At 39.6% G+C, this 19565-nt stretch overlaps 1 protein-coding gene across 1 annotated transcript in view; it reads left to right on the top strand.

Moving 5' to 3' along the window:
* Positions 1–2390: 2390 nt before the first annotated feature.
* Positions 2391–19565, top strand: part of ALG6 (ALG6 alpha-1,3-glucosyltransferase) — a 57269-nt gene continuing 40094 nt past the window's right edge. The window contains exons 1-2 of the mRNA XM_082614908.1: positions 2391–2502; positions 6638–6909. Coding sequence (XP_082471034.1) covers positions 6828–6909 — 82 coding nt within the window. The 5' untranslated portion in view covers positions 2391–2502; positions 6638–6827. The remainder of the gene's footprint in view (positions 2503–6637; positions 6910–19565) is intronic.

Raw genomic sequence — 19565 nt, forward strand, 5'->3', positions numbered from 1 at the left:
GCCGCTGGGCCTGCGCATCCGGAGCCTGTGCTCCGCAACGGGGGAGGCCACAACAGTGAGAGGCCCGCATACCGCAAAAAGAAAAAAAAAAAAAAAATACATTTACTGAACATCTGTTATATATAGGCACTGGACATTCAGAGGTGATAGTACCTAGTGGAGGGAAAGAGCAGGAGTAGGTATACAGATATAGTGGTGGGGCAGTTCAGGTATGAATTAGAGGCTTTGACGTTCCTTCCACTATTTATTCAATGAATATTTTAAGCATCAACTTTGTTCTAAATACTGTGTCAGAAGCTATTGGGTTGGGAGGCAGAAAGGAGAGACTGATACCAACTGTCATCATTTGAAGATACATCTTTTATCATGTACTGATATTTCTGAAATTATATGTGTTTTACAATCATAGTAAGTTTAGATGGTAACTTTTGTTCCTCTCTCAGTGGTGCATAAAATAGCGGTGCTTCTTACAACTGACAGAGCCAATTAGATTTAATAAAACATGATTTTTGGTCTGCCAAACACAGTTCTTATTCACAAGATGCTTAATATTTATGATCCTGTGATGTACTGGATTTCCTCCTACCCACCTAATATCCTTCATCAGCTTGCCTTTCTCCTCTTGGCCTTAAATATGTGTGTACTCAAGTATGGTTGTCTATTTTCTTTTTGTACCGTCTCCATGTTTCTTCAGCCAAATGAAAGATGTTCATATCTCTGTCTTCAGCCCCAACTTCTTTCCTGGGCTCTGATTCAAAACTGGTACTTGAATATTACTACTTTGTTGTCTTGATGTCACCTCAAACTTAATACAATGCATCATATTTCCCTCCAAGCCAGTTTCTCCTTTAGGCTTCTCTAGATCTTTCAGTTCTTCTGGTAGTTCAGACTTGACACCATGGGAGCCATGCTTGACTTTCCCCTCTCCTTTGTTTCACTTCTACATATCTACTGTGTTACCAAGACCTGTATATTCCTCCTCTGGCATTGATCTCTTCCTTTCCAGTTCCACTATTGCCATCTCAGTCCTGGCTCTTGTCTAATCATGCATGGACTACTAAAAAGATTTCTACTTCTACCTCTGATTTATCTTATCCCTTATTACTACTTTAAATTTTCTCTAACACTTTACTGTACACTTGCTAAAAGTCATTACATGCTAAGTCATTCAATGGTCCCTCACTGATCACTGAATAAATTCTGAACACCACAGCCTGGTATTCAAAACTCTCCACAATTAGTCCTTTCCAGCTTCATCACCCACCATCTCAACTGGCGGAAATGTTCTGCACTTTTCAACCGCTACAACTTTGGCTTGAACCATTTCCTTTGTCTAGAGTCCTACTCCCATCCTCCTGGCTTATGAAGGCTCAGGCTTTCTTTCAAAGCTCAGCTGACTTCTCCAAGGAAAGCATTTCCTGATAGTTCTTAGTTTACAGTGAACCCTCTTCTCTGAACTCCCACAGTACTTAATGCATATACCAGTAATCTGACATTTAGCATCTGTTCTTCTATCCTTTTATGCATGAAAATGACTTTCCAATGAGAATTAAATCTCTTGAGGTCAGGGACTTGGCCATATTTCTTCATATTTCCAGGGCCGATGTTCTTTTAAACACAGTAGGATGAAATTTTATTTTTGGAAGTTTACCTAGCCCACTCATTCATTTCATAGATGAAGAAACCAAGATCCAGAGAGTTGTTCAGATCCACTTAGTATAAAGCCATAGCTAAAGCCAAATATTTGCTGGTAGTTACGGATTACAGAGGGGTTGGCTTTTACAGAATGGCAAGATTCAGAAGGGGGATATGAGGGCATTCTTTGACTAAAGGAAGGGGATGTGGTTATTATTTGCAAGTTTGGGCACAGGTGATCCAAGCTGACTGATGGGGATTGTGTGGTGGCTACTGGAGGGCAGGGCTGCTCTTCTGCATCACCAACAGTCTCTCAAAAATGGCTGGACGTTCAATACTCTTTCTTCCATGAAGTGACTTCCCAGCCTTAATACCTTCTTCTTCGCAGGCATGTAGCTTGAGGAAAGTAAAGCAGGTTGGCTTTCTGGCTCCTCGAGGGCACAGGTCCAGAGGAAGATCTCCTGCCCGCTGGTGAGGACGAGCCATGGGGCTGTTCACTGTGGGAAGAGAGCCAGGACGCGCCCCTGACAAGAATCCGTGGACTAAGCAGCCTTTCAGGCCTTGGCCCCGATCCCAGGAAAGAAGAGCAAGGGGCTTTCCACCTGCCCCAAGCCTCACCCAGACGCCAGGCCTCTCGGGTTCCAGCCGCTGGGGCTCCGCCTCCGAAGCCGGCCGCCTCCTCTCCGCGCCTTTTCCCCGCCCCTCCCCTCACGCTCGACGGGCTCGCTCCCGCGCAGGGCACGCGGGCGGCGCGAGCACGCGGAGGCGGAAGGAAGGCCGGCGGGGCGCTCCGCCGCGGGGGCGAGCGCGCAGGCGCCTTCCTGGGACCGGTTGCGGCGCGAATCCCTGCGTTCCGCGGGCTGCGGGGTAAGAGGTGGGGTCCCTGCTGTTCTGGGGCTCCCGGCCGGGGTGGGGAGAGACTGGGGCTGGCGGCCCGGCTCCCGGCACCGCTTCGCTCAGAGGAACGGCACGCGAGGCCTCCGCAGACCAGCCCGCAGGCTCGCTTGGGAGTCGGCTGGGGGACGCGGTGACGGTGGGGGGCCCTGCGCTGGAGCGGCTTGGCACCCTAGTTCCTGCGGTCCTGAGGGTCTGGCCCGCCGGAGAAAGGGAGAGACACATCAGGAGGGGTCCCTTTGGCGAGACGTGCTCACCTGGGATAGCAGTAGTCCGTGGCTGTGGTGTCCACCTGGGGGAGGGACCTTTCAGGCTGAAAGGAGCAAGTTCGGCCCTGGGACGTGGACGGCAGACTTTTTTTTCTGTCCAGACGCACCCTCGGGGCAAAGTAGGACGGAAAACTCCTCTGCTGCCCGCGTGGCAACTTCGTGGCGCGAGGATGGGTTAGGAAGTTACTGTGCTTTGCTTTACAGATGGGAAAAGTAATAACCCTTTTTACTGTTCAAGGAGAAGAGATCGGTTAAAAGTCTCACATATTATCTTTAACCATAAAGGACTCAGTAAAATTAGGTACTTCCCTTCACACACGAAGATCTCCATTCAGCAAATATAATACTTTATGAGCACCTGCTTTCTGCCAACATTGTTCTAAGCGCAGGGAACCAAGCCACGAGTAAGGTAGGAGGATCCCTACTTGCCTGGAGCTTCTATTCTAGTTGGCAAATAAATGTAATTTCCTTTATACTTTTTAATTGGAATATAACATACAAGAAAATACACAAATCATAAATTGTAACTAGTTGATTTATCATTACGTAAACACATCTTTTAACCACCACTCAAATCAGGAAGCAACATTCACAGCATCTTCTCAGAAGACCTTCCTGGAGACCTCTCCCAATCGCCATCCCCTTTCCTCCCCAAAGGTAACCTCTTTCCTGATTTCTAACACCACAGATTAGTTTTGCCTATTTATGAGCCTTTTGTAAATTGAACCATATGGTGTGCATTCTTTGGTGTCTAGCTTTTTAAGCTCAAGGTTATGTTTGTGAGATTGTTTCATGTTGTGTGAAAATATTATTTCTGATAGTGAAAAGAATTAGGAAGAAAATAAAAGAAGGTAACGGTACAAAACGGAAACCTTAGTAAGGGTGGTCAGGGATGAACTTTCTGAGGGGATGACTTGAGGTATAAGATAAATGACAAAAGATTGGCCAGTGAGCTGACTTAAGAGCGTTCCAAGCAAAGGGAATGGAATTGGAAAGGAACTGAGGTATGAATGAAATGGGCAGGTTCTAGAAAGAGGGAAGACCTTGTGGGAAAGTGGGAGGAGATGAAATTGGAGAGGTAGGCAGGATCTTATGGCTGAGGTACTTGGATTTTATTCTAAGTGTAATAGATGCCAGAAAGAGATGTTTTTGATGTCCTTCAGTTTCTAACATGAGCCACTTGTGGAGGATGTGAAGGCCTACCCATTTTACTCATTAAAGAAACACTACAAAAGTGGCAATACTTGTCACTTACTGGGGATTAGGACATGTTGGGAGACAAAATCATCTTTTGTATTGTCAGGATTTATATTAATTTAGACACATAATATGCATCCAAAATCAGATTTAAAACACAGTTTAGAAATTAGTTATCTGTTTTCCACTCTAAAATATTCTTTTCAAGTTGTTGCTTAGCTTCTGCTTGAACCTGTCAAAGAGAAACTCCTTTCTCAAGAAGAAGCTAATTTAATTTTTGGACGGCTCTAGTTGTTAGAAAAGTTTTTCTAATATTTAATCTAATATTGGTCATCAGTTCTGGATCCATACAGAACTGATAATTATCATCTGTTATCTGTTGCCTCCCTTTAAATACTCAAGCAGTTGATTTTTGTTGGTTTTTTCACATTTAAGTGCAGAACTTTGAATTTATTTGAATTTATCCCTGTAATGATTTCTGGAGTTAGATTTGGTCCATCATAGATGTTGTCCAAATCTTTTTGGATATGATTCTCTCATCTGTCAGCTGTTCCACCTTTGTGCTTCTTTTTAATTTTTAATTTTTTTTTAATTTTTTAATTTATTCGTTTATTTTTGGCCGTGTTGGGTCTTTGTTGCTGTGCGCGGGCTTCCTCTACTTGGGGCTACTCTTTTTTTGTTGTTGTTGAGGTGCGCGGGCTTCTCACTGAGGTGGCTTCTCTTGTTGCAGAGCATGGGCTCTACGTACACAGGCTTCAGTCATTGTGGCTCGTGGGCTCTAGAGCGCAGGCTCAGTAGTTGTGGCACACGGGCTCAGCTGCTCCGCGGCATGTGGGATCTTCCCAGACCAGGGCTCGAACCCATGTCCCCTGCATTGGCAGGTGGACTCCTAACCACTGCACCACCAGGGAAGCCCCATCTTTGTGCTTTTAACAAACTTGATCAGAAAAGTTCCGTGGTGGCCTAGTGGTTAGGATTCCTTGCTTTCACTGCCGGGGGGCCTGGGTTCAATCCCTGGTTGGGGAACTGAGATCCTGCAAGCCACGTAGTGCAGCCAAAAACCAAAAAAACTTGATCAGCATGTTATTAGTTAAGCATTATGTTCTTTTAAAGTTTATTATGATTATTGAATATTGTGGATTATTGATTTAACTTGTTTGTATTAGTGATTTAAATTTCCAAGATGGAATATTAGTTAAGCTGTATTTTTAAATCCAGGAATTAGCATTTGTAAAGTCAATTTTAAACTTGATATCTCAGGAGAAAATAGAGTGTTGTATTGCAATTCTGAAATATATAGTGCAATGCGTTGTTAAAAGGGGCTTTTTGAGTTAGACTAAAAAAGGATTTGAAAAGTTTATAATGGCCTATAAACTGTGTCAAACCTGAAATCAACATCGGAAAGTGAGTTAATTTTAATTTTTCCTCCTACCTTGGCTCAGTGGTAGAATTTCTAATGAACAGTGGAATGATCAAAGGTGGATGCAGTAGGAGGGAGGAAAGAAAAAGGGAATTTATATAAACCATATTTGAATAATATAGTCACATAGCCTTATTAAATGCTTTGAGTCATTCTACCTGATTGAGATGCTAGACTTATTAGTTCTAGAGTTGTCCCTTGCTATCTTTAAGTAAGAAAATACTTTTTTTTTTTTTTTTTTTTTTTTGTGGTACGCGGGCCTCTCACTGCTGTGGCCTCTCCCGTTGCAGAGCACAGGCTCCGGACGCGCAGGCTCAGCGGCCATGGCTCACGGGCCCAGCCAATCCGCGGCATGTGGGATCTTCCCAGACCGGGGCACGAACCCGTGTCCCCTGCTTCGGCAGGCGGACGCTCAACCACTGCGCCACCAGGGAAGCCCAGAAAATACTTTTTTGACCTGTAGGTAGAATATGCCAATTTTTCCCTAAAATTTTCATTTATATATTAATTGCATTTTTCTGAATATATGTAAATTAAATTACATCCTGTGGTTAAAACGGCCCATGATTTTTCAAATCTTTGAACTTTTAGAACCCCGACCCAACAGGGAAAAAGTAAAAAAAAATGAAGCATGTAAGTGGTTAATTGTATTTTACTGCTTTTGTATTTTCTCTTAAGAGTTGGGGCTATTCTTATTGATTCTTACAAAGGTTCATTCTCTAGAATGGAAAGTTGGTGTAGTTAGTTCAAGTATATTTTGGAAGAAAAGAAAATCAAACTACGTAAATTACTTTAGTGGAAGGTTTTCTCAAGCTGAATATAAAAATAAAAGTCCTCTTTCTGTCTACACCAAAGGTAAAGTCACCCCTTTGTTTATCTTTGTGGTCTTGTTTTTACCTGTAGGTGAAAATTCTCTGTTTAGAACTGACCTACTATCTACATATCTTGGTTGTTTTTCTTCACTCAGAAATATTTCCTTGTGAGAGCAGATCCTTACTGTATCTTTAGGTATACTGAGTCACATTTAATGGTGAGAGCTACCTTTTGAGGTACATTTCCCAACTAGAGGACTAGGGGATAAGGAACTTAAAATTATCCCCTTTCCTCGATTCCCCGCCTCCGCTTCCCCCACTTCTCCTTCTTTCTACTTGGTTTAATGGGTTTGTTGTTGTAGATGCTATGCTCAGCTAACTCTTGGTATCTTTTTTCTTTTTTCCTGCAGGCTACTTCTTCATAGACATAAAAATCAATATTTGACTGGAAACGAAGCATCACTTAAAATCCTCTCAAATTCCTAATTCCAAAGAATTGATAACATTTCTCTAATCAAGAAAAGAAGTGATTGACTGCATGTTAAAAGTATTCCAGCATTGGTCCTGTTATTTTTCCTCTCCCTAAACTTGAGAAGAAATATGGAGAAATGCTACTTGATGACAGCTGTTGTCTTACTAGGACTAACAGTACGGTGGACAGTTTCTCTTAATTCTTACTCAGGTAATGCACTTTTTGTTTAAGATAGGTAAATACTTTTTTGAATCATTTTTCTTGTTTGTTTTTTGAGGTTTTTAGTTTTTGGTAATAGTTTATAGTCTTCTGACCGGGACAGAGAAGAATTTTAGGTTTTATTGGTGTAGTCAAGAAAATACACTTAAGCATCTAATTCTAATAAATAGAATTTGTATAACAGCTAAATAGAAGCATGGGCTTTGTGATAATGATAAAACAAAGATGTGTTTTAACTGGGAAGATTATCTAGATAATCTAGATAATAATAGATAAAAAATTATCTATTAGGCACTGAAGAGAGAAATGAGCTAGTGCTTCAAAGGGGGAGCAGAATCAAAAGAGGCTTTTTTGTTTGTTTAGGGTAGAGAAGACATGTTACTACATTGAAAGGAAGAGACCAGTGGAGAATAAGATTGGGGACGATGTGAGAGAAAGGGAGGAGGAATTGATGGATTGTGGTCCTGGAGGCTGGGGATGGGATTAAATTGAACCTTGTGAGTATTTATTTAATACTTCTCATGTTCCAGGCATTATGCTAAGTGCTAGAAATTCCAGGTGAATACTTAAATACTTAATGGCTCCAGTACTTAAAGAGTCCACATTTTAGTAGATAAGTAGTCACAATACAATGTGATAATTATAATGTTGAAGTATGTGTGAGGTTCAAAGGTAACAGAGAAATGAGTGATCAGGATGCATTGGAGAAAACTTTTCAGAGAAGATGATTTTTGAGTTCCAGGTTTGAAGGATGAGTTGGAATTTGCTAGGCAAATGAAATGGGGAAAATACTCTAGACAGCAGAACATGTGCAAAGACATGGTAGATGGCACGAGAGCATGGTTAGAAGTGTTTGGTATTGGATAGCATAACAGGAAGGAACGAAAAGGATGGGGAGGGATGGCTAGAGGTTTGGCTATACAGTTAGCTCGGGAAATTATTTGTGTCTTAGAAAAATAACTTTCATTGTAATAAAAAATGATTGTAGCAAGAAGCTTAGGTGTAAAGAGACAAATGAGACAATCTTAAGAATAGAAGTAAGAGCTACTCTTTTTTAAGTATTTACCAGATGCTAGACACTGAGCATTTTCCTTAATACCACACCACTGAAGATAGGTATTATCTCTAATTTACAAGTGGAAAATGAGACAACCAATAAATGACAGCTGGGACTCAAATATAGTTATATTTTATTCCAGAGTCAGTGCTTTAACTCTGCTCTCTGGCCTCTGAGAAAGAAGTCTTGAGCTAAGGCAGTTAGTTGAAAGTTGGAGAAATGAATTTAAGGAATATTGAGGAAGTAAAATCACTTGAATGCAGCCATAGACTTGGGTTCAAATCTTAGTTCTTTCACCTGTTGGCTGCCTGATCTTGGAGAAGGTTCTTAATCTTCATGAACCTTGTGTATCTCTTCTAGAAAGTATGAATATTAATATGTACTTTAACAGAGTTGTTGTGAGGATTGAGATAATATGTATGGATTGTGCTTTATTTTTAGTAATGTAGGAATATAATCAGCACATTAGTGGTTCATAACTGTTTTCTCATTTGATCCTGACATCAGATCATTTAACTCCAAAATATTTATCGAGTGTCTGCTGTGCAGCAAAAATAGGTCTTGCTGGTGATCATATCTTTAGGTCTGGTCTTTAGGGTGACCAAGAATAATACATGGTATGTACCTGTGATATTGTGATTCATAATAAGATATATATATTTGGTCTTAATCTGTGGTTTTGGCACAGAGCTCCTAAAACCGCTGGAATTTTCTAAGTGAGATGATAAAGTTGTCTTTTGTTATGTTAATTAGGTGGCTTTGGGTCCCCCACTTAAGGATGGAGCCTGGTTGCCAGGCAAACCAACCTTATGCTTAGAGGGTGGGAACCACCCCCTGATTTCTGGGGAGAGGAGGGGAAGGGTTAGAGATTGAACCATTGCCTATGGCCAGTGATTTAATTAGTCATGCCTATGTAATGAAGCCTCTATTAAAACCCAAAAGGACTGGATTTGGAGAGCTTCTGGGTTGGTGAGCACGTGGAGATACAGGTAGAGTGGCATGCCTGGAGAGGGCATGGAAGCTCTGCACTCCTTTCCCCACACCTTGCCCTATACATCTCTTCCATCTGGCTGTTCCCAACTTACATCCTTTTATAATAAACCAGTAATCTAGTTAAGAAAACTGTTTCTCTGAGTTCTGTGAGCCACTCTAGCAAATTGATCGAACCTAAAGAGGAGATTGTGCGTACCTCTCATCTATAGCCTATCAGTCAGAAGTACGTGTGATAACCTGGATTTGCCATTGACACCCTGAGTTGGAGGGGACAACCTGCAACCTGTAGGCAGTAGGTCTTGACAGTGGTGTCTGAAGTGGGGGTGGGGTGTGGGATGCAGTCTTGTAGGACTGAACCCATAACTTACGGGATCTAATGCTATCTCCAGGTAGATAGTGTCAGAATTTAGTTGAGATATAGGATACCCAGGTGGTGTCCAGAGAATTGCTTGCTGGATGTGTGTGGGAACCACCCCCCCACCCCCGAAATGTTGTAATTGGGTCTTAGAATCACACTTTTACTTCCCTAGAGAAGTTCACAGTCTAGTGGGTAGGGCAGACATGTAGATATATATTACATTAAAATATAGTGTGGTATAGGGCTTCCCTGGTGGCGCAGTGGTTGAGAGTCCGCCTGCCGATGCAGGGGGACATGGGTTCGTGCCCCGGTCCGGGAAGATCCCACATTCCGCGGAGTGGCTGGGCCCGTGAGCCATGGCTGCTGAGCCTGCGCATCCAGATCCTGTGCTCCGCAACGGGAGAGGCCACAACAGTGAGAGGCCCGCGTACCGCAAAAATATATATATATATATAGTGTGGTATAAACAAAGTAGACTGGGAGCAAAAGGGACTTGTAATTCAGATGAGAAAGGCTTAGAATGCAGTAAGTTCCCTACATACGAACCTTCAAATTGCGAACTTTCAAAGATGCGGACATGTGTTCGCCTGTCCAGTCACGTAAATTAGTTCACGTGACTGGCCTACCTTGTCACGTGTGTGCATCCTCTATAAGTGGTTGTGCTTTTGCGTACTTTACTGTACAGTACTGTATAGAGTACAGTAGTACAGTACCTTTATTTCAAGCCCAGGATGTCCAGAAGCAAGCGTAAAAGCAGCAGTGACATAGCTGGTACTGCTAAGAAGTGCCAGGAATTGGAGGCCCAGAGAAAGGACGAAGAGAGACAAGAGGAAGAAGAAGTAACTGAAGAACTGAAGAGATTCACGACGCAGGAAATGGCAAGGGGATTTTCTGTATCTGAGGAGGCACTGTTAGTTTTGAGGCACAGGACCCGAACGTAGAATGGTACACGAAGGTTGCAGCAGCCATTCAGAATGCAATCCAGTGCTACTGTGTCATCTATGATGAGAAAAAAAGAGCTACTGCCCAGACATCACTGGATCATTTTTTCGAGAGGGTAGGTAGAATTGAATCCAGCAAGCAACCAGAACCTGTGCTGTCAACGTAAGGCCTGAGTGAAATTGCAGCTTGCCCTCTGTCTTCTATCGCTGACAGTCCTTCAGCTCTACTATCTCCCACCTCCTCTCCCTCCTCCAGTCAGTAACTCTTCTCGCCTGTTCACTTGATGCCAGCCCCTGTATGCCGGCTGTTGTACTGTACTGCTGTACTTTTCAAGGTACTGTACTGTAAGATTAAAAATGTTTTCTTTATTTTTTGTGTTCGTTTGCTTTTTATGTATTATTTGTGTGAAAAGTATTATTACAGTACAGTACTATATAGCCGACTGTGTTAGTTGGGTACCTAGGCTAACTTTGTTGGACTTAACGAACATGCTCTTGGAATAGAACTCGTTAGTGTGTAGGGGATTTGCTGTATAACATTCAAGTTTGTTCTAAAAGGGAGGGAAGAATTTTACTAGGCAGAAAAGGAGGTGAGGAGGGTATTCCAGTAAGAGGAAATAGCATGACCAAGGGATGAGAGTTCTTTGAGGTTTGGTGAGGATGTAAGTGTGACTGGAATACAGGGTGCATGGTAAGTGGAACAGTAAGAGATGGGGTGGCAGAAATAAATTTGAGGCAGACTGTGAGCCAGAGTGACGTGTGAGGGATTTATCTTTTGGGCAATAGAGGTTTTTAAGTCGGGAATTCACATAATCGGATTTGTTTTTTAAGAAGACAGCTTTAGAGGCAGCATGGTGTTTGGAGTAGAACGTGTAGAGACTGATGGTAGCATCTATGTGCAGTGGCCTCCTGTATGTTTATAACGCTTATTTGAAGTTGTTATGCATAGCTGGTTTCAGTGGTCTTGGAAAGGGATGATGAGGGCCTGGACTAAGTGACTAAATTTGAGAGCCGTATTAGGTAAAAATGTGACTAAATTTGAGAGCCACATTAGGTAAAAATCAGCAAAATTTATGACTCATTGTATGCAAGGATAAATAAGAAGGAAGAGTTTGAGAATAAGTCTGCTTTCTAAGTTTAGAGATACCGAGAATGAAAACTGAGAGGTAGGGCAGATTCAGTGGGGGAAGGTAATGAATTCTCTTTTGGTTATGTTAAGATTTGGGTGCATTTTAGTCATATAAAAAAGCAGGAATTTTGGGAGATGCAATTTGGCTGGGGGCACAGGAACACATAAATCCATCTTCAGCTGGTCACAGAGAGCACTTGTTATTAGAGTTAGTTTCTAGCTTCATACTCCAATGCAGCCTGGTGGTGACCTTGGCAGGGCCAATAGCAGGACTTCTTTTTTCTTGGCTAGGATCAAAGTAGGCAGATCCTATTTTGTCCAATTTCTCTTTAAGCTCATGCCTAACCTCAGAGCTAGAACAAAGCAAGTGCAAGAGATGAGCCAGAAATCATTTGTGCCAATTCCTAGAGCCAATTTTATGTAGGTGGTCCATTCTGAGCCTTTCTAGTATTGAGGCACTTCCCAAGTGGGAGGGTTCCTATTACTCCACATTCTTCACAGCATTTGGTAGTGTTAAACTTCTGAATTTTTGCCAGGCTGGAGTGTATGAAATGATATTTTATTGTAATTTTAATTTTAATTTCCTTCATTGCTGAATTCATTTATTTATTTTGAATTTCATTTCTAAAGGATTGAGCATACTTTTGTGTTTATTAGTCATTTGTATTTCCTTCTCTGTGATATTTGCTTATGTCATTTGTACATTTATATTAGTTTTTTTCTTATGTATTCTACATTTTGGCTTTTGTTTTTTTCCTGTGTGTTCTGTATTCTGGAAGCTAACCTTTGTACAAGTTGCAGATATCTTCTTCCAGGTAATGGCTTATCTTTTCACACTTTACGGTGTCTTTTGGTGAGCAAGAGTGTTTGACTTTAAAATAATGACATTTATCAATCTTTTTCCTTTACGATTTGTGCTTTTGTATATTTAAGAAATCCTTCCCTACTTCTGGGTCACAAAGATATTTTTCTAAAATTTTCTTCTAAAAATTGTAAGATTTGGGAATTCCCTGGTGGTCCAGTGGTTAGGACTCTGCGCTTTCAATACCAAGGGCGCGGGTTCAATCCCTGGTCAGGGAACTAAGATCCTGCAAGCCGTGTTGCATGGCCCACAAAAAAAAAAAAAAAAAAAAATTATAAGATTTGTCCTTCCTGTTTAAGTCTTTATCTCCTTAGAACTGAACTTTATGTATAACATGTGAGTTAGGGAGCCATTAAAATTTTTTTTTTTTCACATGGATAAGAACAGTTGTTTCAGCTCATTTATTGAATAGTCCATCCTTTCCCATAAATCTTCAGTACCTATCTATATCTGTCTATATCAGGTTTTCATACACACAAGGGTCTGTTTCTGGCTCTTTATTCTGATCCATTGGTTCATCACTGCCATGTCTTATTACTATAATTTTACCTTGTCTTGATATGTTGTGAGGCAAGTTCTCCCACCTGATAGTTCCACTTCACTGGTGTCTGAGCTATTCTGGACTTTTTTCTTTCATATTGTAGTAGGAAGAATTTCTTAAATGGTCCCCCAAAGATGTCCTGCCTTAATCCCCAGAACCTGTGAAAATGATGAGATCTATTTGGGAGTGATTATGTTATGTCATATAACATAATTGACTTTAAGATAGATTGCATTGGATTATCCAGGTTTGCCCACTGTAATCACATGAGACCTTAAAAGCAGAGAAGTTGCTCCAGCTGACAGTAGAAGGGAACCCTGGAGAGATTCCGATCATAAGGACTCAGCACTTTTGCTGGTTTGACAATGGAGGGGACCATGTGAGAAGGAATAGGAGTGGCCTCTAGTTGCAGAGAGTAGCCCCCACCTGATAGTCAGCAAGGTACAGCGACCTCAGACCTGCATCCAATCGCCTGAATGAACTTGGAACTGAATTCTTTCCCCAGGCCTCCAGGTAAGCGTCTAGACTGGCTGACACCTTGTTTTGGCCTTGTGAGCCCTGAACAGAGAACCAAGTTATGCCCACCCAGACTTCTGACCTATAGAACTATTAGATTACAAAAGAATATTGTTTTAAGCTACTAATCTTGTAATAATTGTTATGTAGCAATAGAAAGCTAATACACACATGTGTCTTTTTTTTTTTTTTTTGGCTGATGGGATCTTAGTTGCCTGACCAGGGATTGAACGGCAGTGAAAGCACCGAGTCTCAACCACTGGACCATCAGGGAATTCCCCATATATGTCTTTTTTAAAAATCAGATTGTTAAAGTCCTATGAAAAACCCTGTTGGGATTTTGACTGGAATTATATTCTATACTATTGATTAATTTGGGTGGAATTGACAATCATTACCATAGTAGGTAGGGCTTCTGATTCATTAAGATGGTATGCTTCTCCATTTATTTGTCTTCTTTAATGTCTTTCAACAAAATTTTATAGTTTTCTACATGAAAGTCTTATACATCCTTTCTTAGATGTATTCCTAGGTGTCTTAAATATCTTTTCTTCCTCACCATTGTAGATGGTATCTTTTAAAAAATTGCTTTTCTAAATGCTTTTTCCAGGGGTATAAAAATGTGGTTTATTTTTTAATATTTGATAACTTTCCTAAACTTGTAATTCTAATAATTTCTCTGAAGTATTTTTTGGATCTTCTGTGTAAAATAAAGTGATCTATGAATAATGACAGTATTATTTCTTCTTTTCTACTTCCTACCCTTTTTATTTCTTTTTTCTTGTCTTCTTAATTCTAGGACCTTATTACAGTGTTGAATAGAAGTAGTGATTCAGGCTTCTTTCTCTTGTTCCTAATTTTAATAGATGCTTTTAATTTACCATTGAGTATGTTTTTGTTCTTTCTAGCATTGCACCAACCTTGCATTCCTAGAATAACTCTATTTGTGATATATTTTTTTAAAGTATATTGATAGATTTGGCTTATTAATTTCTTATTTATGATTTTAGCATCCATGCTTACAAATAAAATTGGCCTGCAATTTTACTTCCTTAAAATGCCTTTGTCAGATTTGTTATCAAGGATGTGCTAGCCACATAAAATGAATTAGGGAGTATACCCTCTTTTCCTAAAATCTGGAATAGTACTCGAGACCGGAATTGTTTTTGGTTTAAAATATATGTTCTCCAGTTTAATAGTCTGCATATATCCATTTACTTAATATCAGTTGTTTTGATTCAAATTTTTTATGTTCTTACTGATTTTTGCCCCGTTGATCTACCAGTTATTGAGAGAGCTGCAGTTTCTTTTTATAGTCCTGTCAATTTTTGTTTGAATATTTTGAATCTATATTATTAGGTGATTTAGAATTTTTTTCCTTGTGACTTGAATTTCATGACATTATTGTCATGTCCCTGTTTATTTACAGTAATGCTTTTGTCTTAAAGTCTATTTCCTCTAAAATTAATATAGCTTTACTAGTTTTCTTTAGGTTAATTTTTGCTTGGTATATCTTCTTCTATTCTTTTACCCTCTACCTCTGAATCCCTGTGATTTAAATATGTCTAACCAATTCCCCTCCCTAATTCCATTTTCTCTCCCCTACTGATTTGGAAACTATACTTTATTTTGTTCTTTCAGGGCTTACTCTGGAGATTTTCACATACATATTTAACTTAACAAAACCTAAAATTCATATTTATATCCTCTTTTTGAACAACACTAGGACCTTAGAATGTTTTAACTCTAGTTACAAATCTTCACCTCCTACCCCAAATTAAAATGGTATTATTGCCTAGGATTTCAGTTCTTTCATGATTTTAGATGTTAGTCACTGTTATTTTATACAATTTATAGTTACCCAGTTTTACCCTCATTTTCTTTTTACCCTTCCTTCTTACATAGTACGTCTTCCTTTGAGATCATTTTCTTTCTTCCTGAAGTACATCTTTGGGAGGTTTTTTTTTTTTTTTAGTGAGAGTCTGTTGTTGGCCAACTCCATTTTTGTCTGAAAACACCTTTATTTTGCTCTTTGTTGTAAAGTTTTTCTGGGTATGGAATTCTGTATTGACAGTTATTTTCTGTTAATACTTTGAAAATCTTCTCTCATTGTTTTTTAGTTTCTGTTGCTTATGTTCAGACATCAGCTGTCATTTTTTTTTATATCTTATATCTTTAAACATACTAAACATGCTTATTTTATATTACCTATCAGAAAATTCTAATACCTGCAGTCTGATTTCATAGTTTGTTGTTTGTTGTTGACTCTTGCTTATGATATTATGTTTCTTCATGAGTTTAGTGATTTTTTAAAATTGTGAGCTCATGTTACTTAGAACTTTTAGAACTTTTATCTGTGGGAATTCTTTGAGGCCTCAGTTTACTGTGTATTTCTCCACAGAGCATTTGGGTTGCCTCCTCCCAGGCACCTGGGGCACTTTTAACAAAAGTCAAACTAAATTCTCATCTTAAGATTCCTTTGGCAAATACTTGATGTGAATTCAGGCCCCAAACTGGGTGAGTGCAGGCTTATGGTTAGGAATTTTGGGGAGACTTCTTTTTTCCTGTACTACCAAGAGCCAAGGCAGAGATAATATCTTCACCATCTCCTCAAAGGCTTTGTATTTTTAATCCTAGTAGAGATTTTTCTGACTTGAATTCCTACTTGTTCAAGTACTAAGGCTTTGCCTTCTTACTTATGGCATAGAGCTTTTCAGTACCTAGGGTATAGGCCACCAAAGATCACTGGATTCCCTCAGGACAAATGCTTACTCTTCTGGGTCTACACTTTTTTTGTTGTTTCTGGCCTCTAAGGAATTCTCTTATTTTGCTGCTGATTCAGCCATATATTAAAATTGTACATGTATAATATATAAAATAAATAATTAAAAAATATATACTTTTCCTGTATTGGAGGTGTTTTTCTGACCTTCTGAGTCTGCCATGTTGCTGGAAACTAGTTTCATCTGTATTTTTTTTTTTTTTTTTTTTTGCGGTACGCGGGCCTCTCACTGTTGTGGCCTCTCCCGTTGTGGAGCACAGGCTCCGGATGCACAGGCTCAGCGGCCACGGCTCACGGGCCCAGCCGCTCCGCGGCATGTGGGATCTTCCTGGACTGGGGCACGAACCTGTGTCCCCTGCATTGGCAGGTGGACTCTCAATGACTGCGCCACCAGGGAAGCCCTCTTATATCTTTAAACATACTAAACATGCTTATTTTATATTACCTATCAGAAAATTCTAATACCTGCAGTCTGATTTCATAGTTTGTTGTTTGTTGTTGACTCTTGCTTATGTTATTTTGTTTCTTCATGAGTTTAGTGATATTTTAAAATTGTGAGCTCATGTTACTTAGAACTTTTATCTGTGGGAATTCTTTGAGGCCTCAGTTTACTGTGTATTTCTCTGTATTTTTTAAAGCTTCACAGGTTATTCTGATTTTTACAAAAGGTTGATAGAGATGATGGTTGAAACCACAGAGTTGGGAGCATCTGTAGTACAGAAGAAAACGGGTTTAACCCCTGATCATCTTCACAGAGAAGGGGTAATGGTTAAAGGAGACTGAGAAGAAATCACGTACGATTAGGTCCTGGAGACGTTATTATCCTGGAAGCCGGGGAATTAGAGAATTTTAAGAAATAAGGACTGGCCAACAGTGTCAAGTTCTAGACACGTCAAGTAGAATGAAAATTTAAAATAGACAAAGGATCACTAGGATGCCATTGTGAGCTTCCTAACTACCAGACCATAATGGACTAAATGGGAGTTAATAAGTGGACATAGCAACTTTTAGGAAGTTTGTTAGTGAATGGAAGGAAGGAGTTAATTGGTAGTTGGAATGGGATAAAGGAGGGCTGAGGAAAAGCCCACTTAAAAGTTGTCATATGGTGCTTCCCTGGTGGCGCAGTGGTTGAGAGTCCGCCTGCCGATGCAGGGGACACGGGTTCGTGCCCCGGTCCGGGAAGATCCCACATGCCGTGGAGCGGCTGGGCCCATAAGCCATGGCTGCGGAGCCTGAGCGTCCGGAGCCTGTGCTCCGCAACGGGAGAGGCCACAAAAGTGAGAGGCCCGCGTACTGCAAAAAAAAAAAAAAAAAAAAAAGTTGTCATATGAAATATGTAATTTGTGTTATGTTTGCTTTCAATTCATAACTGGTCCTTTGGATAGTCATTCCCTTTTCTTACTTCAGGCTGTATTACTCCTGATCATTATTTAGTTTGCAATCCTATGTCTTCTAATTTTCCTTTAGTCTTCTAATTTTGACAGATACATTATTTTCTTTGCACTCTTTATCTCAAGAGAAGGTTAAATTAATATCAGGGTATAGGGTTAAATAATTTAAAAACATCACACAATTTCAGTGTTACTGGTGTACATAATCAAATGCTTAATGGGAATCAAGTAGAAGACAACATGCATATATAATACTTTTCTATCCCTGTGGCTTACATACATTATTTATTCTAACATTTCTCTCCTAAAGTCTGAGTTGACTCAGTTACTTCCCTCATCTGAAAACAGGACTCCTGTTACTTATTTTATTTATTTAAATTATTTATTTATTTATTTATTTTTGGCTGTGTTGGGTCTTCGTTGCTGCTGCGGGCTTTCTCTAGTTGCAGCGAGCGGGGGCTACTCTTCGTTGTGGTGCACAGGCTTCTCCTTGCGGCGGCTTCTCTTGTTGCAGAGTGTGGGCTCTAGGGGCACGGGCTTCAGTAGTTGTGACACGCAGGCTCAGTAGTTGTGGCACACGGGCTTAGTTGCTCTGTGGCATGTGAGATCTTCCCGGAAAAGGGTTCAAACCTGTGTCCCCTGCATTGGCAAGCGGATTCTTAACCACTGCGCCACCAGGAAAGTCCTGTTACTTATTTTAGACCTTACTCTTAACAGTATAGAGTTTACTTAAAAAACTAAAAATAGAGTTACTGTATGATCCAGCGATCCCACTCCTGGGCATATATCTGGCGAAAACTATAATTTGAAAAGATACATGCACCCCAGTGTTCATTGCAGCAGTATATACAAAGGAAGGAACCTAAATGTCCATTGACAGATGAATGGTTAAAGAATATGTACAATAGACTATTACTCAGTCATAAAAAAGAATGAAATAATGCTGTTTGAAGCAATATGGATGGACCTAGAGATTATCGTACTAAGTGAATTAAGCCTGACAGACAAATATCATGATATTGCTTGTATGTGGAATCTAAAAAAAATGATACAAATGAACTTACTTATAAAACAGAAATAGACTCACAGACATAGAAAACAAATTTATGGTTACCAAAGGGGAAAGGGAGAGGAGGGATAAATTAGGAGTTTGGGATTAACATATACACACTACTATATATATATAAAATAGATAACCAACAAGGACCTACTGTATAGCACAGGGAACTATACTAAATATCTTGTAATAATCTATAAGGGAAAAGAATTTTAAAAAGAATAGAGATATATGTATGTATAACTGAATCACTTTGCTGTATACCTGAAACTAACACCGCATTGTAGATCAACTATACTTCAAAAACAAAAAAGTTAAACCTTACTCTTAAATTGTCTTCTAAGAAAGTCAACAGAACAAGAGTATTTTTGGATTACTATGTAAGAGGAGTATTGTTATTGCATATTAAAATATTTGTAGCATCTTTTGTAGGTGGTGGTTATATATTTTTGTCATTTTTCAGATGAGAAAAATAGAAATGCTAAATACTAAGAAAAATGGTGATTCTGTCAGAGTTCTCAACTCCATCGTAAACAGTGTGACATTTAGTGTTCACGTGTGACGAACTTCTATATCATAGGAGGCTGGGAGGATTACTGAATGAGTGTAACATCTGTGATTTCGTTGAGATATTTTCCCCTCTATTAATTAAAATACTTATTTTGGTTATAATTTGTCTTTAACATGCTTATTTTAGTTTGCTTTTTGTTTTTCTTGTTTTAAGATTGTAATTAGGAAGCACTGGAGTGAGGAAGCTCAGGTGAGCTTGCTTAGTATTAGTCCGTTATTTCTTCTTTGGAAATGCATATACTGTATAGTTTCTCTCTGCTTACCCATTGTTATTTGTAATGTTTCCTCTCACTCGCTAAGAATATATAAAAGGGGGATTATTATGGAAAATTTTAACCAAATTCTCTTCCATTAGAATGTTTAAAGTTTCAATGTAAAGGCAATTAGTACGTATTGTTATCAAAGAAACTACTCGTTTTTTAAATTCTAACATAATTATGAATAGTTCAG

The sequence above is a fragment of the Mesoplodon mirus genome (assembly GCF_964341445.2).
Source record: "Mesoplodon mirus genome assembly, chromosome: 3".
Classification (NCBI taxonomy): domain Eukaryota; kingdom Metazoa; phylum Chordata; class Mammalia; order Artiodactyla; family Ziphiidae; genus Mesoplodon; species Mesoplodon mirus.